This window comes from Eublepharis macularius, chromosome 5 (genome assembly GCF_028583425.1).
Source record: "Eublepharis macularius isolate TG4126 chromosome 5, MPM_Emac_v1.0, whole genome shotgun sequence".
NCBI classification, from domain to species: domain Eukaryota; kingdom Metazoa; phylum Chordata; class Lepidosauria; order Squamata; family Eublepharidae; genus Eublepharis; species Eublepharis macularius.
In genome coordinates, this window is record NC_072794.1 from 101,393,240 (window position 1) to 101,415,256 (window position 22,017).

Here is a 22,017-nt window from a genome sequence, read left to right on the forward strand (position 1 = left end):
ATCATCTCAGCATGTCCCTATGCCGCACCAGCTAGGCATAGGAGAGGGCTCACATTCTAATAGATGGGCGAGATAAGCAACAAATGGATCCCAAAGAAAGATACCTAGGTAGCTAGCTCTCTAGTTTTTAAGATAGGCAGATTTTATTAAGTAGTAATGGTAAAGTTTTCTTATTTTAATGTCTGTTGCCTGGGTAAGAGTGCTTTAGGCTTTTTGCAAACACTCCTTAAGCTAATAAACTTAACTTTTATTTAAGCTGTGTCTAGAATTCATGACTTGGGCGTGGGTACACCCCAGAATGAACCCAGAGATTGGAAAGCTAAGGCCTTTGGGAAAGGAAAAGCTTTGAGTCTCACAAACAAAAGGGAACACATCCGACCTGCCTGACTGCTGAAGTGGCTGTGATCAGTGCTCAGAATTAGGAGGAAGGAAAGCGTACTTTCCGTCACCTACCTCCCAGCAGGAACTCCCAACAGAAATTGTTTCTCTTAATTCTGGCCCATCCACTACCAACCATTCAATAGCCACCTATTGTACTTCTGCCATATTCTCAGTTCTAAGCTGTCAAGCTTCTAAAATGAATGCAAGAGGACTCTCAATAGCACTATTGCTTAGCATAGCTGAAAAGTCCAAGGCCATATTCCCTGGGTTTCTTCTACAAAGGAAAGTTCAGCCTCTTCAAAGTTTGCCTGAGGGCAGTTGTCTGACAGAAAAAAGTGTCTGCCTTGGAGGCATGCTGTTATTAATGTTTATGACAAAAGCGGCTGAGTTCCTTCATATTAGACATTGTTTGGGATAATTTGGTCAGCCAATGTGCATTGTTAGCATTTATATTAACTCTTGCAGGCCCTTTGTAGCGAGATGTCAACAGGAAATGGCTAGAATAAGCAAAAGCTCAAAACCCCTCCCTTCTGCAAATAGGCAGCATCACAGCTCTTTCATATGAAAAACTCTAGAGTCATCAGCTTTTGCCCATGTCAGCATGCATTTAAACAGTTTCAGGCACAGCCCCGGCCTGAGGCCAACCTTCCATCTACCTTGTCTCCACCTCTACATTAGTTTCGGTGCTGTTGTTGACCCTTTATTCTAAAAAAAGCTTCCTTTACTTCTCAAGCAAATTTATGTGGGGAAACTTAGTTTAGAACAGGAGGAGAAAATGCAGGCAAACAAGGCATGCAAACTAGTACTGCTTTCACCTAGTTGCTTCAAATTCCAGAAACTGGTTCTTAGGGCATATTGTGTTTGTCATCAGAGGAGAAACAGAAGAACAGGGCAGAGATGGTGATCTAGGCACTGAAAAGGTCCAAGGTACCTTAACTCTAAGAAAAACTGTAGTTGATCTATTGAAAAGAAAAAATAAAGCACTCCTAAAATTCACTCTGAAAAACTTCTGTAGTTCTATCTACATTGCTGTGGGCAAGTTTCCAAATATACATGCAACTAGTTCACACTCCAGGGCAGCTGCTCATATTGCTCAAGTATTTGTCAGAGAGAAGTTTTATTTGTGCAGCTCTGATCCTCAACCAAAGCTTGAACAACCAATGTACTTCCTGTTTTTGGCCTCAGAGTGATCCAGACAGCACATTTACTGGGCCCCACTGCTGAGCATGTATTTCTTGCCCCTGCCAGGAAGCAATTTTGCTACATTGCTGTTCAATACTCTCAAAAATAATCCTCCTCTACTTCCAACCTGGAGGTGGGGCACATCAAGGCACAAGCCAAAGATCTGAATTCAGCTAAAATTGTCATCCATACTCTGAATTTAGAGGAGAAGAATACAAAATAGTCATCTTCCAAAACAGAAGTACCTTCCTAAGAAGCAATTGGTGGGGGGGGCATAGAAAAGATACAAGCATGTAAATATTCTGCAGCATGTTCCTAAAAAGTGAAAGACATTTGAAAAAAAATGTTTTAATTATAAAAATCACAATCATTTTTTTCAAGTTACTGCTAGATCAGAGAACAAAGAAAAGAAGTGCACACAGTTGAAGATATTCTGGATAAGAAGCTTTGTTGATATAGTAGAAGCAGGAAAAACTGCTAGATTTTGCCAGTGCAGATGAATGAGGCAGTCATATCATCCAAACTGGATGCTGATGCTCAAGTGAATACATTATCTGAGCAGGACTATAAAAGTTTGTCAGCAAGGCCACTACTGTGTGTGTGTGTGTAAAGAGCCATGAAGTTAAAGATGACTTATGGTGACCTCATAGTATTTTCAAGGAAAGAGACAAACAGAGATGGTTTGCCATTGCCTGCCTCTGTGTAACAACCCTGGACTTCCTTGGTGCCTCCCAACCACATACTAACCAGAGCCGACTCTGCTTAGGTCCCAAGATCTGATGAGATCAGGTTAGCCTGGGTCATCCAGGTCTGGGTAAGGCCTAAACAAGAATCACCAATATTAACATCACTAGTAACTCTGGGATGAATATTGGGAAGCAGTACTGCAAGCGTTAAGCACAAAAATACTGTGCATAAGCTCTTGTTCACTGTTGTACTTTAGACTGTAGCATTCATACTGAACCTAAATTATACACGTTATATGGGCACATCATTGCATAAATACATCCATGACAGTGAAACTAAGTAAGAGCATGACTGATGACTTTGGGAAGCATAGAATGCCACCAGAACTGCAAAATTAAAACTCAACAGGAAGAAATGTATTTTCCGTTTTACAGAAATGACATTTGTAGATGCAATTTCTGTTGAAGAAGTGAAACCAGATAAACAGGAAGTGCTATCTATAGACTTGATGCCACAAACAAAGATATCCAATGGTTCTTGGGAATTACTTTGAAAAATGTATCCCTAATTTGTTCACAAAAGCAACATCTTTATAGAGACTCCTTGAATAGAAAAATGAATGATGCTGGAATGCAAAGAGTTAAAGCAACACTTGGTACCGCCTATGTTAAAGATACACTCTAAACATCCTGTGTTAAAGATACACCGCAAGCACCTTAAATTTCACAATCTGGATTGGGTGTAGTGCTCCTACAAATATATAATGAGTGTTAGCCATTAGTGGCATACACATCCAAATCTCTCAATGACACATAAACCAGGTAAACACAGACTAAAAAAGATCTGCTCATATTGTAATCCTAAACAGCAACTCCCTCTAAGATTATTGATTTAAATGGACTTAGGAGTGAATTAACTCAATTTAGGATTGCACTGCTGAAATCTTAGTTGCTTGTGAAAGATTAAATCAATACATTTATGGGCAGGCATGGAAACAGATCATAAGCTGTTTATAGCTTTATTTAGCTTTATTCAGAAATGGAAGCAAAAAATATTATTATGACAAGAGAGCATGTGATCTTCCAGAAATTAAACCAGGGGACTAAATTTACATCAGAAATCAATCCACTTGTACATGGGAGCAAAAAGGGACAGTTGGGGAACAGCCATTTCCCAGGTCTTATTTGATATAGATAGCCAATGAAATAGATTGCATTGTAACCATTGTGACATAAGATATATTCCTGGGTGTTCCCCAGAGGTTACAGCATGCACTGGTTTCAGTCAACTGACAGATATCAAGGGAAATTACAGGTGGGGACCGATTAAGTATCTATGATGAACCAATACTGAGGCTTTCAATTAGAAATATGAAAGCTCCAGAATGATTTATAGAGATATGTTCATGTATGATAAGCACAATTTAATTTATGATACTGGCCATTTTCAAACGTCCATAATCTCCGGAAAATCGCACAAAACTCACAGCACAAAGCGTCTTCCTAGTAATTCCCATTTAATACCGCGATTTCAGACATCATCGCACCATTAAATGGGATCGTGATGGGAAATCATGCTAGGAAGATGCTTTGTGCCGTGAGTTTTGCACAATCTTCCGGAGGGTTATGGGGGCGTGTGAAAACAGCCACTAACTGGTGAAGATCATTTTATAGATATTTTCATTTTGTAATACTAATATCTATGATTTTTGTTTTAAATAAAAATTTACTTTGTTACTGCATGACAGTTAATAAAATAATGATAAGTTACAATTTAGAGACATTCCCTTATATTTAATGATGTGAAGGAATTGGTAATTTCTGCACTTGCCATAAAGCCACATGACTTTACTTTGTCCTAAAGCAACACTTAAGACTGCTACAGCAGACGTTTTAGTTGCTGTTCATATTAAAGTTGTTTCAAACCACTCCTCATTCAGTTAGTCTTTATCTGTGGACACAGAAATATTACAGTGTACAAAGATATAATACAAAGGCCATCCTCTTCAGAAACACTCTCCGTATGGAAGTGAGAGCCAGTGGGGTTCAGTGGTTAGTGTCGGAATAGGATCTGGGAGACTCAGGTTCAAATCCCCACTGTGCCATCGAAGCCTGCGGGGTGACTTTGGGCAAGCCACACACTGACTGTCATGCTAACTTAACTCACAGGGTTGTTGTGAGGATGAAATGGAGGAGAGGAGAAAGACGTAAACTGCTTTGGGTTCCCATTGGGGAGAAAGGCAGGGTATAAATAAAGTAAAAATAAATAAAAATCACTAAAACCCAGCATGACTTTATCAATCCTTTTTTGAGGGGCAGGTATCCAGCATGGTTAGAGAGAGAGGCCCATAGAACTCCTCCCACACATTAATGCAACAGCGGTGCTATGGTCTTCTTACCTGAGTTTTAGGCTCATATTGTTGCTGGAGCATCTCAGCCACTTTGTTTTCAAAAGCACACAGCTTTCTGTAAACTTGCTGCAGGAAGCTCTCTGTTTTAGTCTCATCCAATTGACAACCCTGGAATAGCACCTGAGCCAGATACAGTAAAAATCTCTATTTGAATAAATGTATGTTCTGTTGTGCAGTTCGGCAGCTACTACATCAACAGAATTTTAGATAACCTAAAAAGGAGACAATACTAGTTTACTAACGAATAAATAAAACTGGAAAATTCTTTAATTTCAGAAATGCTATTAAAGTCATTGCAGAAATGCTATTAAGCCAGAAAAGCTGTCCTACAGAGCATAAAATTTTCTCTTAGGAAGTTCAATCAGGTCAAGCATCAGCAAGTCTTCTCAGATATACTAAGAGAAATCACTAAATGATATCTCCTAAAGTAGTAACATTCCTGGATCAGTACATCAAAATAAATGATAATCTCATTTACTAACATACGAAATCATATTAATCTCATTTACTATCACAGCATCCCACACATATTGTTTTAAATATCATTTTACAATGCACTGCATACTTTCCCTCCTCCTTTTTTAAAAATAGGCTAAAGGAATAAAGGTAATATTTGAACTTGGTCTGTAACTGTGTATTGAAAGTGAATGCCTATTTTCATTCTGATACCTCATTCTTCAAGGGAAAGGCCATACTTCAATGTATTTTGCCTCTTTCATTTCACTTTCCTTAAAAACATGCATAGGGACTGAACAGGAATTTGAACTTCAAACAGAAAATTGTACCCTGTTTCACAGGCATCTCACACAAAGATAGCATTAAACTTATAGATATTTAAAATGCCAAACAGGAAAGTGAAGCCAAAGCCCTCACGTTGCTCAGAGAGTTAAAGATGGCCACATCATAGCCATTTTTCCCGCTTGGCACATCAACAGCCTTCCAGTCTAACCTACTCCCCCTCAAAAAAACCCTCTGCCTATAGCTAACGAAGTACAGAGTGTGTTAGCATTTATCTGATTCAGATACCACATCCAATCATTTATCTGTGTCATATATTCAAGGGCAGTAGTCTTATCAAACACTATGTCATAAATGGTTGATGCTTTATCATCAGCTTTGTGTACCTAGTGAACCTTGGCCTCAACAATAAAACATCCTAGATAAAAAGAAAGAAGACATGTTGGACAGGCATTACTTGCCTGTGTGCTCATCCTTTAATCATCCTGCCCTTACTACTATACCTTCTTCACCCCACTATAACTTCCCTAGCTCCCTAATTCTACCCTTCAGCAACAGATTGTAACCCAACAATAATTTGGGCTGAAACAAGACCTATACAGACGACATTATAGCAGAAAAAGAACTAACAATAGATGTATCACAAGGTGTACCACAATCAAATGCTCTCTAGCAGCAGCCCATTAAAAAAATAATGGGGAGGGATATCCTTGGCATTTCCTCCAGTCCCACTCCCTTCGTTTTTTCCAATAGAAAGTAAAAATTTGGGGGAGCGCTCCTATTCTCTCTTTTAAGGAGTAAAATACTTTCTAAGACAAAGATATTTTACACATTCTGAGTGACTAAAGTATTTTTATGTAAGACTGTATACAGCATTATATAATGACAAGCCAGGGACCCACAAGGACTTGCAAGACAGATCTCATTTAATCCTTCACTATTTCCTGTCCCTACCATAAAAGCTCCCATAGCTTCTACCCCCTTTCCTGCTTCCTTTTCTCCTTCTCACCCACCATTCAACCGATCTTTTTTACGCCCCCTCCCATCTTCAGCTTTCCCTCCTTCCCTTCCCCCATGCAGCTTCTTCCTGGGAAAACCATGGCCCAGTGTTACAATGGCAGCCGCCAGGCCAAGCTGCATGGTGGAGAACCTACAAGGATTTACAGGCAACACCTCACTTCCCCCCTATTTCCTCTTTCCCTCCTCCTGGCACCTCTCATATTTTCACCTTTTTAGAAACTTCTTTCTCTTCTTTTCATTCACCAATCAAACCTACCTTTTATCTACCCCCACCTTTGGCTATATTGACATTTATTTACTTTACTGATACCTCACCCTGCTCCACAATGGGGAATCAAAGAAGCTTATATCATTCTTCTTTCCTCCATCTATCCTCATAACAACCATGTGATGTAGGTTAAGTTGAAACATTTGGTGGGCCCAAAATCACCCAGTAAGCTTCCACAGCAGAGTGGGGATTCAAGCCAGTGTCTCTTAAATCCTAATCTGAAACTCTAACCACTACACAAAACTGGTTTTCCTGTGGTCACTGCTGTTGAACAGTAGTAACCATCCAGGCCTTGGTAAGCCATGCAACTTGTATAGTATCAATTCAACCATTGAGGTGCTGCTGGCCTGGCCTTGATTAGTCTTCCCTCAAAAGCCAAAACAGCCCTGGAAAAGAGCCCTGCTCCATCTCCGACCTTTAACTGACAGAAACCAAGGTTTGAAGACTGGCCACACTGTTGTGGTTGCCCAGCAACCCCCACAATGGCCACTGGGGGGCATTATTTTCTTAAAGCTAAAGATGTTGATGCTATTGTTTGAGAGTTTTTAAAAAATCAATGTACATTTCACATTTTTCTGCAAACCTATTGGTTTTCTTTTCAGGAATTTAGAAAGATCTGTCATCTGTTCGCAGTTCCAGTTTCTGGGTTTAAGTATCCACCGATTTGCCCACACTGAGAATCAGCTATATTGATAGTAACTCCTGTGTATACAGCACTGCAGAATATACAACATATTTAAGCATATATTTATTATTTAAATATAGCTAATTTGTCCATGATTGATGTGCTGTGTGTATGATAATGCAGTACTGAAAAGTGAAGCATTTTCAAAAAGTTAAATATTCAAATGTTCCAGTAGCTCAATTATGACTGTACAAGTATGTTTCTGTGCAAACAGCACAAATTTTGTAGTGAAGAAAAGAAAGTGAGGTACCTATTTTCTACTTTCATTTTTTCCCTGCTTCTCAGATGCCAAAATTAATGTACCTGTGCTTTGGTAGCATACAGTGCAGCACTTCACAGCTGTCTGTCTCTCTTCAGTACTAGGTATACTCAAAACAAAGGTATTTATTTTTTAGAGTTTATAAATATGAAAAATAAATACATATAGTAAACAGTACAATTTTATATGCTCACCAAGTTATAAATAGTGCATTTTTATGTTGTTAAAGCAGTAAAATTGGTTTAGGCTTGATAGGCAAGTATTGCGTATATTTCAGTTTCCCCCAAATGTCAGAATACCACTCCCCAGCACAAAAAAACAGAAAAAGTTTTCCCCACAGTTTCTAAATTTTCATGAAGTTTACATCTGTGCATGTGACAGAATGGATTCTGAATGCTTTCCTTTCTTTCCGGCAATATAGCAGAGCTGGGTTCCTAGATCATCCTTGTAATTCAACATTCTGTTCTAACAATTAAAAATTGCTTTCAGATACAAAGCATGGTGCTGCTTCTACTGTTGCTGCTGGAAGAGAGATAAAAACACAAGAGTTGGGTACAAACGAAGTCAAGGAAACAAATATATAAAGTATAAATATAATGAAGTCACATATAATCAAAATAATGAACAACAGTCAACGCAATGTAATGTAATACAGGTAATTACAACCAAGTATATTGTACTTAGCTGGTGATAATGCTCCTGACATAGCACCTGGTTCTAATTACCTGTATTACATTACATTGCATTGACTGTTGCTCATTATTTTGATTATATGTGACCATTATATTTATACTTTATATATTTATTGTTTCCTTGACGTCATTTGTACCCAACTCTTGTGTTTTCACCCATCAAATTTACATACATTTGAGTGGGTTCCTCTTTTGTTTCTGCCGGAAGAGCGATAAAGGCACACAGAGTATCAAGACTATATTATGGCACATTTTTCCACATGAGGAAATGCAGTAACAGGCTATAGGTGCTTTAACAGAGGTGAATGGTGTATGCTGATCTGCAACATTCTTGGTGCTCCCATGTGTGTCTATCGCTGTGGAAAACCATAGCAATGCTACAAGACTGCTGCATGTGCTCTTCTTTCGCTTTTATAAAGTAACAGAAATAAATGTAGTGGAGAGAACTCATACATTACAGTAAGCAGAAAGAGAGAGGAGTTTGGAAAAGATTATAAGGGGGTGGCGTGGGGGAGAACAGCCACCCTCCCAAGAAAATGTTTTCAAGCACGTTCTAGAAGCTGCAAACATTAAGGGCAAAGAACAGGAATGTGGCTATAAGCGATGAAAGTATCCCTTCTGTATTTTGTAAGATCAGGTTCATCTTACTAAACACAGCCAGGAGGACTACTGCTGTGGCAACTCCAAGACTGATTTATTATCAGATGGAATAAGATAACAAGTATGCATGCATAACGGAAGATAAATCAAACTAACAAGAAAATGGAAAAATAATGATAAACAAAAAAAAATGCCTATCTAGTGAGAGGGCTAAGTGTTAACACAAAATCCATAACTTTTATTAACCCCAAATCCTTAAACATAAAAGACGAGCCATATTCCTGATGACCCATCTCTTATCCTGGTGCAGGCACACTGACTACCCTGTGGTGTGCTTGTGCCAGGATAAACGGAGAGTTGTCAGCAGCAGGCCTTTGAGGGGCCGTGGAGCCAGCAGGGAGGCACAGTGCAGGGAGCCCTCCTCACACGGCCTTCCCACCGCTTCCATGGTGGCAGCGGGGCCTTGGTCCCACTATTAGAGCCTGTTGTATTTATTTTTACAACAGGCTATGTTGCTAGTACTAAATAACTGTTGCAAGACTACATAAATTCTTACACAATTGGAAGACAATCACTGTTTGTAAGAAAGAAGCCCCAGCAATCTTTGTTCATCTGGGGGAGGAAAGTTGACAGGAGATAAGAAAAAGCCAAATTAAAACACTCATGATTTCTCAATAGTCAGAGCTGGATAAATTCCATAGCTGACTGTAGCATGGTTTACCATGCAGGAAATTAGTGGAATGAGGTAGAAGAATGGACTGTACTGTTTCAAACTGCACAAGAGGGATGGCATTTCTCAAAGATCCCCTCCATTCTAGCTCTGCATATGAATTGCAAGACCAGAACCTTTCTTCTTGATGTGTGTTTTTCCCCTGAGGGGCCAATAAAAATGTGACCTTCCTTCCTGAAGTCTGAAGTGGTAAAGCTAATTTTACCACCTCAAAATTCTATCTCCTCATTGAGCTGCATGTCTTGCGCCTAGGCTTTTGTGTGCAGGCACAGTATTCAGTAGTGTGTGTAGAATTTGGCACCCTAAAAGTCTCAGCTTTCTGTTTTATATCAATTTTTTAGCCCTCATGGTTGTGAAGATAAGTTTGCAAGAGGGTGGACAATGCTTAGTGAAATCTCAGGGGGAAAAGAAGGTTTCTCTGTATGCAACCATTTAACATGCATAGCACATTCAGGTTTCAAAATGGCACAATTTAATTTTACCCAGCCTTAAAAACCCTCCTATCATGCTAATCAAAATGCCACATGTAGGCTTTTTATGAAGAAAGACGCAATCCTTCCCATGTTGCACTGCATGGCATCATATGGCACTCAAAACATATTATACAGATGAAAGGATATAAGATCATTAAAAGTCATAGTATATCAAGCTCCATTCACTTTGCAAGTCATCTATGGCATTGTGAATAGAAATAGAGAAAGGATAACAGTGGAAAAAGTTGCCCCTAGTTCCAGACACTTTTCCTACTTCCCCTACGTTAATGTGGTTTAGTTTGTGTAGTAGGTAAATCTGGATCCAACTTTCAATTCTTTCATATGTATTGTTAGAGCTACATACAACTATAAACTCAGCTCCTCTTGTGCTATTCCTATTTGGCACGTACGTTGGTCAATTTTCTTCAGGAATCTTGGGTGTGGATATTGGACAATTATTTCTCCAGAGACAGCTGCCAGCAAAGATGACCATAGTTTGTGGAAGAACTGGCAGTGTGCAACGAATGATGCCTTTCTATGCAGAATTAAGACTATTCTAAGCTCAATGGCTTCAATGGATTTAAAAGTGTACAATTCTGCTAAGGATTGCACTGTGAAACTATTGCCAGGGGAAAGCATGATGATCAACAGGAAAGCTTCAGGAGGGCCAGGAGAGGTAATTCATCTTCTGGTTCACAGTATATATACAAAGTCAGTTTGAAAGATGTTCACATACATAAGGCCATGGGGACTCCATCTCACAAATACCTTCTATACTGCATTTCCTAGCAGCAGTAAATGGGGCTATAGTACATCATGTCTTTGGCTTTCTAGCTAGGATAGCACCCTCTGATATCATTATGGTGGAGAAACAGAAGGCATAAGATTTACCTGGTGTGTTGGAAGGCCAATGATGGAAGAATATGCTTGGATAGTAATAAAGATCTCAGGTTGGTAAATAATGTCTGAGCCTGGGATTCGAAAGGGTTTCAACAACCCCACTAAGCATCGGGAAAGGGCATAGAACACTTCATCAAAAATTATCTCTCCTGTAGAATCATCCTGAAGAAAGCAAAATTGAAAGACAGTGAAACCTTCGCTAGACTTGTATCTAGAATAGAAATTTCAGGGTACTAAAGGCATTTTATTATAGAGACATTTATAATGTGAAAGTATAGAGTAGGCTAATTCCTGGAAACTGTTAGATTCACCCAGCAGAAAAAGCACCTACATTAACGCCACTAGGATAGGTAACAACTCTTAGCAAGCTATTCTTTATGACAGACATAAAGTCTGATGGTTGTTGTGGGTTTTCCGGGCTGTATTGCCGTGGTCTTGGCATGCCAAGACCACGGCAATACAGCCCGGAAAACCCACAACAACCATCGTTCTCCGGCCGTGAAAGCCTTCGACAATACAGACATAAAGTCTCTTGGACAAGCCTAAGGGAGAAGGCATTCTAGCACAAGGAAGAAGAAAGGAGTGACAGAAGCACCCAGTAGTGCAAATGTACTATTATCTGATTTTAAGCTTTAACAGATCCCAAGACAGTTTACAATTAAAATAACTTAATTCAGTTGTGATAGCAGAAGGAGATGCAAGAGTATGTATGTGTGTGCACTTAAAATGTTAAGTTAGTTGTAGAACTAACAAACTTACCACAATCCCTGTAGAAGGACTCAAGTCTAGTTCAATCACAAAACGGTATTGCCGTGCAAGGAAGGTGACTTTTGTGGAAGGCACCAGTAGGTAAGGCCTGCGCTGCACAGGCTCATCAGGTTGCCAGCTATTGGGTAGTATGCTGAGAATATCCAACTCATTGTCTGATTTTATCTTTAGGAAGAAAAAAAATTGGATAGAGACAATTAAAAGGGGACAAAATCATAGTAAGTTTTCATGTGAAGCATTTCATTTTTCATCAACCCAAAGCATGTCTTACTTTTTTCATTCAGAAATAAGCCTGCATGTAGTTCACTCACCAACTCTGATTCAGGCACTGCCAAAATAACTTGATGCAAATGATTGAGAAACCAGGCCAGGCGTACATTGCGTGAAATCCGATAGTCTTTCTTCATCAAAAGGAATACCTGCCCTGCCTCCTCTACCTGCAATTAACAAAGGAAGTCAACTTTCACCATATGGAACAGGCAAGAAAAGAAGGGAACTAAAATGCTTTTAGAATAGTGTTTAAAATCATGACAGAAAAAGACAGCTGCTACAGGAGGCAGACATGGCTAGCACAGTAACGGTACTCAAAACTAAATAAATGCACAGAGGATAGGAACGACAATGGCTCTTACTATGGAATTAAATCTCATTTATTTATTTCCATCATTTATACCCCACCTTTCCCCCCCACTGGGGACACCAAAGTAACTGACAGCAGTTTCCTCTCTTCCATTTTAATAATAACAATAACATTCGATTTATATACTGCCCTTCAGGACAACTTAACGCCTACTCAGAGCGATTTACAAAGTATGTTATTATTTATGTTATTATTATCCCCGCAACACCCTGTGAAGTGGGTGGGGCTGAGAGAGCTCCTAGAAGGTGTGACTGACCCAAGGTCATCCAGCTGACTTCAAGTGGAGGAATCAAACCCTGTTCTCCAGACTAGAGTCCCGCACTCTTAACCACACCAAACTGGCTCTCACAACAACCTTGTGAGGTAGGCTGGGTGTGTGACTGGCCCAAGGTTATCCAGTAAACACTCATGTTCAAGTTCCTTTTGATATAATTTCAGAACACATAAATGATGATTGCATTACTCCACAATTGCTTTACAGTTTTAAACAGAATAATTCATTTGCTGGTATTTGGGGCTGAACAACAAGTTATACAAAAGAGGTAAAGTAGCATCTTATATTGCATTTGTGGTTGTTTATAATCTGTTTGCTTGGAGGTCTGACACTTCAGAGGAACAAGATTGTAGCCTAAGAGTTCACTGAAACGAAAAACCATGCATATTCTTACAACTGAATATGGTTCAATAATGCTACTGGGGTACCTAATTTGGAGCATCACATTTCTCTCCCTTACTGGGTTAGGCAACTGATTGGCCAGATTCAGCAAGGCTGTTCTTATATTTTATGTAAAAGATTACATGAGGGACAGAGCAGCAGGATGACTGGAACAGAGAGAGCATAATGTTACACTGTTCTCTGTGCCACAGTACCAGTGAAGGGAATTACATGGGTAATGTGCAATGTGCAATGACAGTGGTGAGAGAGATGCATAGTCCAGATCAGAAGCTCACACCCCCTCCCCCAACCTTTCTAAAAAAAATGTTGTGTTATTTGTTTAAGGAATTTATATGCAGCCTCTCCAGAGTCCTACATGATGGCACAGTCATTTGTACTGCTATTCTTCAAGCAGTTGTCTGTGTGGCAGATTTCTGCTGTTTACAGCAGCCAGCAGCCCAGGCTGTACAAAATTAAGTACAGAGAACATGGGGGTCTGTTGCAAGAAAAAGGTGGAACTTTAGGACCACAACTTCCCTCGACGCTCACACGCCCCGTCCCAAACCCGCAGCCTTCCGCAGCCAGACGGTCGCTATCTTCCCCCCGCTCTTGCAGCAACTCCCTCGGAAGCCTAGCCTCCCGCCCTCCGTCACCAGGCTGCAGCACAGGGACAGACGCTGCTCGCAGGCAGCAGGGGCTTTCTGCGGGGCCCCTCGCGCGCCGCCCCCCTTCCCACGGGCAGCCGCGCAGTGTGGAGGAGGGGCGGTACCTCAGCATCTCCTGTCTCAGAGGCCGCCATGTCTGCTACATTCTAAGGCCGTAACCTTCGACCTGCTGACGCGCTGACCCAGAAGAGGAAGTCGCACACGCAAGGTCCCGCCCCGACGGGAAGGCTGTCGTCCCGGTCGCTGTGTCTCGTCTCCGTTGCCATGCAGGTGAAGCCGGGGGGCGGGGGCGCAGGCGCAGGCTGTCCTTGTTTCCCAGGTGAAGCCCGGGCCGCGAGTGGGCTCTTGCAGGTGACTGCGACGTCCCTGTCAAGAAGCAAAAGAAGCTCCATGGCTCCCTTGCCTGGCTATTCTCGCTGGGCCATAAAATCTGCCCCCCCTCCCGTTGTTTGTGGAGAGGGACGGGTCATGGCTCTCTGCCTTTCTGCTTTGAACTCCGACTTCTCCAGTCAAACGGCCTGGGGCGGCAGGCCTAAGCAACTAGCTTGTTGGAAAGGAAGGGTTGAAGCCACCGCAAGGATCGCACCAATATTTTCCCGGGTCTCCCCATCCACAGTCCTTTCCAGCCACTGGCGGAAAAGGCAGAAAGGACGGCTTAGGGCCCTACCCTTCCTCGCTGCAGCCCGCCGACCGCTGTCACTCCAGGAGAGTCCCGCAACCTCGGGAATAAACTTTCCTGGTGTCGGAAAGGACTACTGAGGAGATAGGAAGGCCGAGACCATTAGTGTCTTTCACTGACGTATGGCCAGATCCAACTTGATGTGTTCATGTCTCCTGCAAACAAATTCAAGGGAGGACAGTGTTAATCCCCTTTGTTTATTTTGTTTAAAACATTTCCACCCAGGTTTCTCAAGGCAGCGAATAAGCAAAACATTGAAACAGATTTTAAAGTGTGTGTGTGTGTAGAGAGAGAGAGAGAGAGAGAACAATTCAACAAACAGATTTCAGAGGCAGCTCATTGCAGAAAGCACTGATGGGTTCCCAGAATAAATGATGGATTAGATCCTGCTTAAAATTTCTATGGGTGCAAGAAAAAGGGATGATTTTCACCAATTTTCCTTTCCAAAATATTTCCTGAAATACTGGTCCTCAGGAGCAGGAAAGTCCCAAGACTAGCTTTAGATGGAATCAGAAGTCTCCCATAAAAGGGGAGAGTAGGAGAAAATTGCTCCCCTTCCTGCAGTCTGTAGTCATTCTTGGTGAAATCCAAAGCATTGAGTGTGCCTCATTCACAACATATAGGCCAAGTAGTGTCCGCTGATTCCCTAATAAGTTTTCTTCTGTATACTACCCATACTGAAGAGTTATTGCAAATTAATTTGAGGCAACCATATTTATATTCTGCCTTTCCTCATGGCTGAAGATGACCATGACTTTTTCATTGGATCTCCTATGTCTGCTTAGAAGGGTGTCTTAGAAGGGGGCAGTCTGCTTAGAAGGGTGTTACTCTGCTTGGGGTTGCACTATAAATGTAGGATGTGGCTCATGTGCCAGCTGGTACAGGAAAAGTCAAACCTGTTGAAATTATACTGTCGAAGGCTTTCACGGCTGGAGAACGATGGTTGTTGTGGATTTTCCGGGCTGTATAGCTGTGGTCTTGGCATTGTAGTTCCTGACTTTTCGCCAGCAGCTGTGGCTGGCATCTTCAGAGGTGTAACACCAAAAGACAGAGATCTCTCAGAGATCTCTCAGTGTCACAGTGACACTGAGAGATCTCTGTCTTTTGGTGTTACACCTCTGAAGATGCCAGCCACAGCTGCTGGCGAAACGTCAGGAACTACAATGCCAAGACCACGGCTATACAGCCCGGAAAATCCACAACAACCACCTGTTGAAATTCTTTGTTAATGTATTTGTTAATGTAACTGTTAATGTGAACAGGAACCCTGACCTATAATGAATTTAACAATACTATAGTAAATGATTTAAAAGGATAACAGATGACAGATACTTTTTGTAAAAACAATTTTCCTCCACCCCCCACCCCCCCCACACTTCCTTCTTTGGTGATGCTGTATAAATTGGCTAAGATGCCATGTTATGTCTGAAGTATTCTAAGGAGATATCAAAGGAAACTGGGTGACTAGATATGAGTAGAGATTAGACTGCATGTTGATGCTATAGAGAAAATCACCAGGGAGACTGTGGGCCATATAACATCCCTTGATTTGTGGAGTTGACATACTGAACCTTATTTTTCCATTTTTTTGCAGAGGGAGGAAAAGCAGCTTGAGCTTTCCCTAGAGGCTCTCATCAGTCAGGTAGCTGATCTGAAGAATTCCTTGATCAGCTTCATTTACAAGCTAGAGAATGAATATGATCGGCTTACCTGGTAAGAATCTTTGAGGAAGCTTATTTTATTTATTTATTTTTGATTTTTATTCCACCCTCCCCACATTTCCAGCAGGCTCAGGGCGGATTACAAAATACATAAAAGTTAAAATATACAAAACAGTTATTATAGTTAACAATTCTAAAAACATCCAATTTACACAGTTAAAATACAATTATTTTACTGGTTATGTGACCAGTCTTAATTAAGTCCGGTGGTTTTTTGTTGTTGCAATGTCGCAAGTAACATATAGTTGAGCCTGTATGCTGCAGGGCTTTATGCAGGCTCCATGCTTGGCCACAATAGTTAACATCATTTCCACCATATAATATTGTATTGAGTTTTAATATCTGACATATTTTAATGTTCACTGACTTAGGAACCCTGAGTTGGGCCAAAAGGCAGCACAGAAGTGCTTCAAACAGGGCTTTTTTTTCAGCTGGAACGCAGTGGAACGGAGTTCCAGAACCTCTTGAAAATGGTCACATGTCTGGTGGCCCCGCCCCCTGATCCCCAGACAGAGGGGAGTTCAGATTGCCCTCCACGCTGCCGCGTGGAGGGCAATCTGAACTCCCCTCTGTCTGGGGATCAGGGGGCGGGGCCAGACACGTGACCATTTTCTTCGAGGGCAACCCACTGAGTTCCACCACCTCTTTTCCCAGAAAAAAAGCCCTGACTTCAAATAAAATAAATTTGACAGCCTAGGACTGTAGTCTTGCGTATGCTTGCCTGGAAGTAAGTTCCATTGAGTTCTATAGGGCTTACATCTGTGAAAGCTAGGCAAATACATGGTACTCTCCTTTGAAGCATGCCTGTGAAAGTTGTGATTGCAAAGACCGTGTGGGGGCATTTAATGGGTTTTGCTTGACTTGATAAGCACCGTAAAGTGTAAAGATATATGCAGAGCTGTTATTTGGCTCAGAGTTCACCAGGTCATGGCTACTGTTAAATCTTCTACCTTGTTATGGGATAGGATCTTAGTGAGTTATTTCCCACTTGCATACATACCCACAAATCTCAGAGATATTCTGCATTGGGGAATTTCTGCATGCCACTCTCATTCACTTTGGCATCTGCTAAAATTAAAAAAAAATTATGTTAGATCACACATGGTACACAGCTATAATATGTCTTAAACTGAAATTAACTTCCTTGCAGTTTAAATTACTGCAGATATTGTAATTTTCAATGGTTAGCATTTTATGAAAAAAGGAATTAAGATTTTAACTGCCCTTATCCATGCAGTTTGATTTAAGTTTAACTGGGATTGAAAAACACTTAAAAGTCACCTTGCTGAAATTAAGCAGGTCTGAGTCTGGTCAGGGCCAGGATGGGAGAAACCTTTGTGGACTGTCTCAAGTTCTCTAATGGAAGAAAGACAGGATATAAATGTAATAAATACATAATCAGGGTTGGTTTCTGCTTATGCCATGTATCCTTTCTTTTCCCATCTTTGCTTTAGGCCTTCAGTGCTTGATAGCTTTGCACTACTCTCAGGACAACTGAATACACTGAATAAAGTGCTGAAGCATGAGAAGACTCCATTGCTGCGCAATCAAGTCATCATTCCCTTAGTGTTGTCCCCAGACCGTGATGAAGAAATTATGGTAAGAATCTTGCTGGTAACTCTTCTCCCAGTTTGTATGAATCTTTCCTTGGTTCCAGAGCAGAGGAGAAGTAGACAAAATGAAACAGTAGCAAAGTAAATATGGTCATATTTCCTGTGTCATAAACCAGCAAAAGAGAGCTGCTGTCGCATAGGTGTTAAGTGGCTGGGCTCCAAGCCAGCACTCTTCTGATTCAACTCCCACTATTGCCATGAACTTTGCAGGTGGCCTTGGTTAAGCCACTCCTCTCAGCTCCAGTTCCCCAGCTGTATTGTGGGGATAATAATAACACTGACTTTGTTAACTGTTCTGAGTGTGCCACTAATTTGTTCAGAAAAGCTGTCTATAAGCACAAGGTTTTTATTATTACTGTTGTTAGTAGCTGTCATTAGGAGGGAAGTGAATGGTTCATCATCTAAAATAGTGCAGAATGCCCCCTACCCTGCTGAATTGTGGAAGAGCAGTGAAAGTAGGAGAACTTTCTGTCCTCATTGAAATCCCTACAGCCCCTTTCTACTGTTACCAGGGTCCTGGTGGCATGATGAATTAGTAGAACTCAGAGGTAGAAATTTCTTGAAAAAGATTATCATAGCGGGGAGCAGATTGGAGTAGAACATTGCTTTTTGATGAGCTAAATGAGCTAATTTTAATGGTTTTTAAAACCTGCAGGTGTTATTCTACATTATGTCTTACTGTAATGAGAAATGTTCAGTCTACAGTCTTAGAATAGTATCATCTTTTGTTTATGTAGACCAAGCCAAAATAAAGAGAAGAGTGCAAGATGGCAATAGCACAAGAGGCCAGAGTTTGCTAATTTTTGCTGAATTGAGAAGAAGGGTATGGGAAATCTGTCCCTTTGTACTTCATCTTGTACCTCTTCTTTGTTCACATTAATATAAAGACCTAAGTAGGAAATTACACACAGGCTCTTAATTTTTTAGCCTTATTATGCCTAAGAAACAAAGGAATAGGGATCCTGCACAGACAGATATTCTGATGCCAAATTTCCAGCAGTGTCTGAATCTCTGTAGCTCACACCAAGGCTACAGTTAACTTACTATTCCTTGTCTTTATCAAAAAGTATGGCTTTAAGCACTGATATTCTGGGTGTTTCAGCGGCAGACAGAAGGACGTGTTCCAGTATTCAGCCATGAGGTCGTACCTGATCATTTGAGAACAAAGCCTGATCCAGAGGTGGAGGAACAGGAGAAACAGCTGAGCACAGATGCAGCTCGTATTGGCACTGATGCTGCACAGGTAATTACTTCTGCTTTCGGGGCAATTCTAAATTTCTCAGCTTTCAGGGGTGTACCAGTTTCCATGTCTCTGCTGTTTGTTTAAATATTTATCCATAGTCTGCCTTTCTCACTGAGACACAAGGCAGATTACACAGTGCAAGTGAAATATAATTTTATCAATAGCTAGTACAATCACCAAGCAAAAGTATGATAATGAACAACAGGATATTCAGGAGCAGATACAATAGAGTATCTTTAATCCTCTACATCATCGATGACCACCAGCAGCCCGTGAAGCAATTTTATCTGGCCCCTGGTTGACCCTACCATGTTTTAATTTACATACTAAAACTTAAAACCTTTCATTTGTAAGGAAAATAAATTTATATTCAAGTCACATGTAAAGAAGATATTCCACACACTTTGGGGTTTATATGTTACTTGATAAAAGGAAGGAGACATACACACATGTATCACTTAAACATCATTCTGTTGCTATCTCTTGCAAGTTCCAAAAAAGACAGATAACTGCCAGTTTGCCTCTTGAAGAACATGTTTGGAAACCTATGAACTCTAATGAAACTGAGTAGGATAAGACAGAAGAATAACTTATTCAAAAACAGAAATGGAAAATAAGAACACTGTGTTCTTATATCTTATATAGGATTATATCTTAATCTTATCTAGAGATCCTTGTAAGCAATATTTATCAGGTGTCCATCATGTACTAGGAGTTGTCAAGATGGTGTAAAATTGCCTTTATAAATGAGTACTTCATGTTCTTGAAAGTTTGGGGATTGGCTTTGAGGAAATTTGCTATAATTTTAAGGAGATAATGATGAGAGAAAGGTAACAAATATTCTGACTGATGCACATTACTGTGGTTACAGAAACAGATCCAAAGTCTAAACAAAATGTGCTTGAATCTGTTGGAGAAGATCAACAAAGAAGAACGAGAATCTGAGAGTGGAGGTATGACTCTTGGAACGATTTGGTGGAAAGGATGCAAGGGGATCTGGTAGGGTCCGGAGATGATGGTTCTAAAAACAGTAGCACCCAGAATAATGTGAGCAAAGATTAGCTCAGGTGTAATAGGGTATCATGAGAAGTAAGGATAATTTGTTGTGTACTGTTGATCTTCTCCTCTTCTACAGGTTTACGGCAGAACAAACAGACGTACAACCCTGCTGATACTAATGCTCTGGTTGCAGCTGTGGCCTTTGGGAAGGGTCTGTCAAACAGGCGTCCTCCAGGTGTGACAGGGCCTGTTCAGTCTAATCAGCAAGGTGCCAACACCATCATAGGAGGTCCTTCTGCCATGCAGCAGGTGCAAATGCCTGGAGCACCAAATCAAGCACAGCCCATACTTGGAGGAGTACAGATGCCACAAGCAGGCCAGCCAGGTAAATGCAAGCTCTCCGACATTTTCAGGAGTTCCTAGAGTGCAAAAGGAAGGGAACTGGAATCAGGGCCGGATCTAGGGTTGCCGGCGCCCAGGGCAACCCTAGTCCACAGCGTGCGCATGCGCTCCCAGCGCTGCGTGATGACGTCATTTCGGTGACATCATCACGCAAGGCGGAGCCAGCGTGCGGGGCTGGGAAGCCGCCTGTGCCATTCGCCTCCCCGCAGGCGAATGGCACAGGTGGCCTTGCAGCCCCCCAGGCAGCCTCGCAGCCCCCCACGCTGCCTTTTGCCTGCCCTGCAGGACGGGGCGCACGGCAAGCCAGCCACCCCCTGTCCTGCGGGGCAGGTGAAAGGCTGCCCATGCTGCTGCCTGCGCGCTCCGGCAGCTGGCAGCTGCTCCCGGCGCCCCCTCCCTGGCAGGGCCTGGGGCAGACTACCCCCCTGCCCCCCCTCGATCCGGCCCTGACTGGAATGCAGGGTGTGTATTGGACAGGAGGAACTGGTGTCCAAATAAAGCTATGTACTTTTGTATAAATCTGTAGATTTAGGTGTACAGATACTTGGGAGGCTATGGACATGACAGCCTCTCAGCTTTTTCACAGTTTGTGTGCAAAACCAAATAGCCTGAGGCAGAGCAAATTATATGTATGTTAATTGAAATGAGTCTTGAAAAAGATGAAGGTGGAGGAGACTGCAGAAGTGAAGGGAATTAAAAATGAGGAAATAGCTGTACTTCACCCATAAAGTGTGTGGAAGGAAGATCCAGGTTCAATCCCTGCGCAAGGAATGGAAGAAATTTCTTCCAAATATGTTACTCTTCTGAGATGTGGAGCTTTCTCTTTATCACATCACTAAACTCCGTACCTTTCCCAACTCTAGGTAAGATGCCCAGTGGCATAAAAACCAATATCAAGTCTGCTTCAATGCATCCCTATCAGAGGTGAGTTTGGGAAATACTTTGACATGTTGTTGCTCCTGGACTTCTTTCAGAGACTACAAACTACTCCCAACAGTGCAATTCCTGACTGAACCTCCCTATCCTCCATACTCTCCTGAGTTTATTTATTTATACAACCACATTTATCTCTTTGGACAGTGAAGTTGTACAGAGTGCCAGAGGCAAATACTTTAGGGAAGACACCTCTGCAGCCTAGCCAGGACTGGATGGAAAAAGTAGATCTTTACTTTTTTATTTTTATCTATCTATTGACTGATTTTGGAATCTGTATTGTATGGAGGTAGAAGAAGCATGTAATATGTACTCCAAAAAGTTTTTTTGTTGAATAAAGACCAGGTGCTCTTCCCTCTATAACTTTTGTTTCTGTTTTTATAAATTGAGTCATTGAAAGCTATATAGTTTCGTTTCTGTTTTCTTTTGTCATAAATCATTTAATATAGTGCAATTAGAACAGACCATTAAATCATCAGATTTGATCTCTGCTGATATTAATTCACAATCATTAATAAGATGAATACTAACCAAATGTTTTCCACAAGACAAACCACAGGTATTAATGGCAGAGTTTGCTGTACTGATCAATGCCATCTAGGTGACAAAAACCAAAACTATGCCCTTAGTTGCAAGGGATTATTAAAATATCCAGATACTGGAACTAATTTGAC

The 22,017-nt window shown here is 41.2% G+C and overlaps 2 protein-coding genes across 3 annotated transcripts in view; one reads left to right on the top strand and one right to left on the bottom strand.

The window, feature by feature from the left end:
* SZT2 (SZT2 subunit of KICSTOR complex) overlaps positions 1–13,920 on the bottom strand; it is a 116,839-nt gene extending 102,919 nt beyond the window's left edge. For both annotated transcript variants that reach the window (XM_054982041.1, XM_054982040.1), the window contains exons 1-5: positions 13,858–13,920; positions 12,105–12,230; positions 11,785–11,958; positions 11,017–11,187; positions 4,649–4,780 (exon numbers count right to left, since the gene is read on the bottom strand). In XM_054982041.1, the coding sequence (XP_054838016.1) occupies positions 4,649–4,780; positions 11,017–11,187; positions 11,785–11,958; positions 12,105–12,230; positions 13,858–13,887 (633 nt within the window). In that variant the 5' untranslated portion in view covers positions 13,888–13,920. The remainder of the gene's footprint in view (positions 1–4,648; positions 4,781–11,016; positions 11,188–11,784; positions 11,959–12,104; positions 12,231–13,857) is intronic.
* Positions 13,886–21,725, top strand: MED8 (mediator complex subunit 8). The gene is given in 7 exon segments (XM_054982042.1): positions 13,886–14,023; positions 16,027–16,145; positions 17,608–17,752; positions 18,869–19,009; positions 19,881–19,962; positions 20,145–20,393; positions 21,274–21,725. Coding segments are annotated over 7 exon segments (939 nt in total). The 3' UTR covers positions 21,339–21,725.
* The last annotated feature ends 292 nt before the right edge of the window (positions 21,726–22,017 follow it).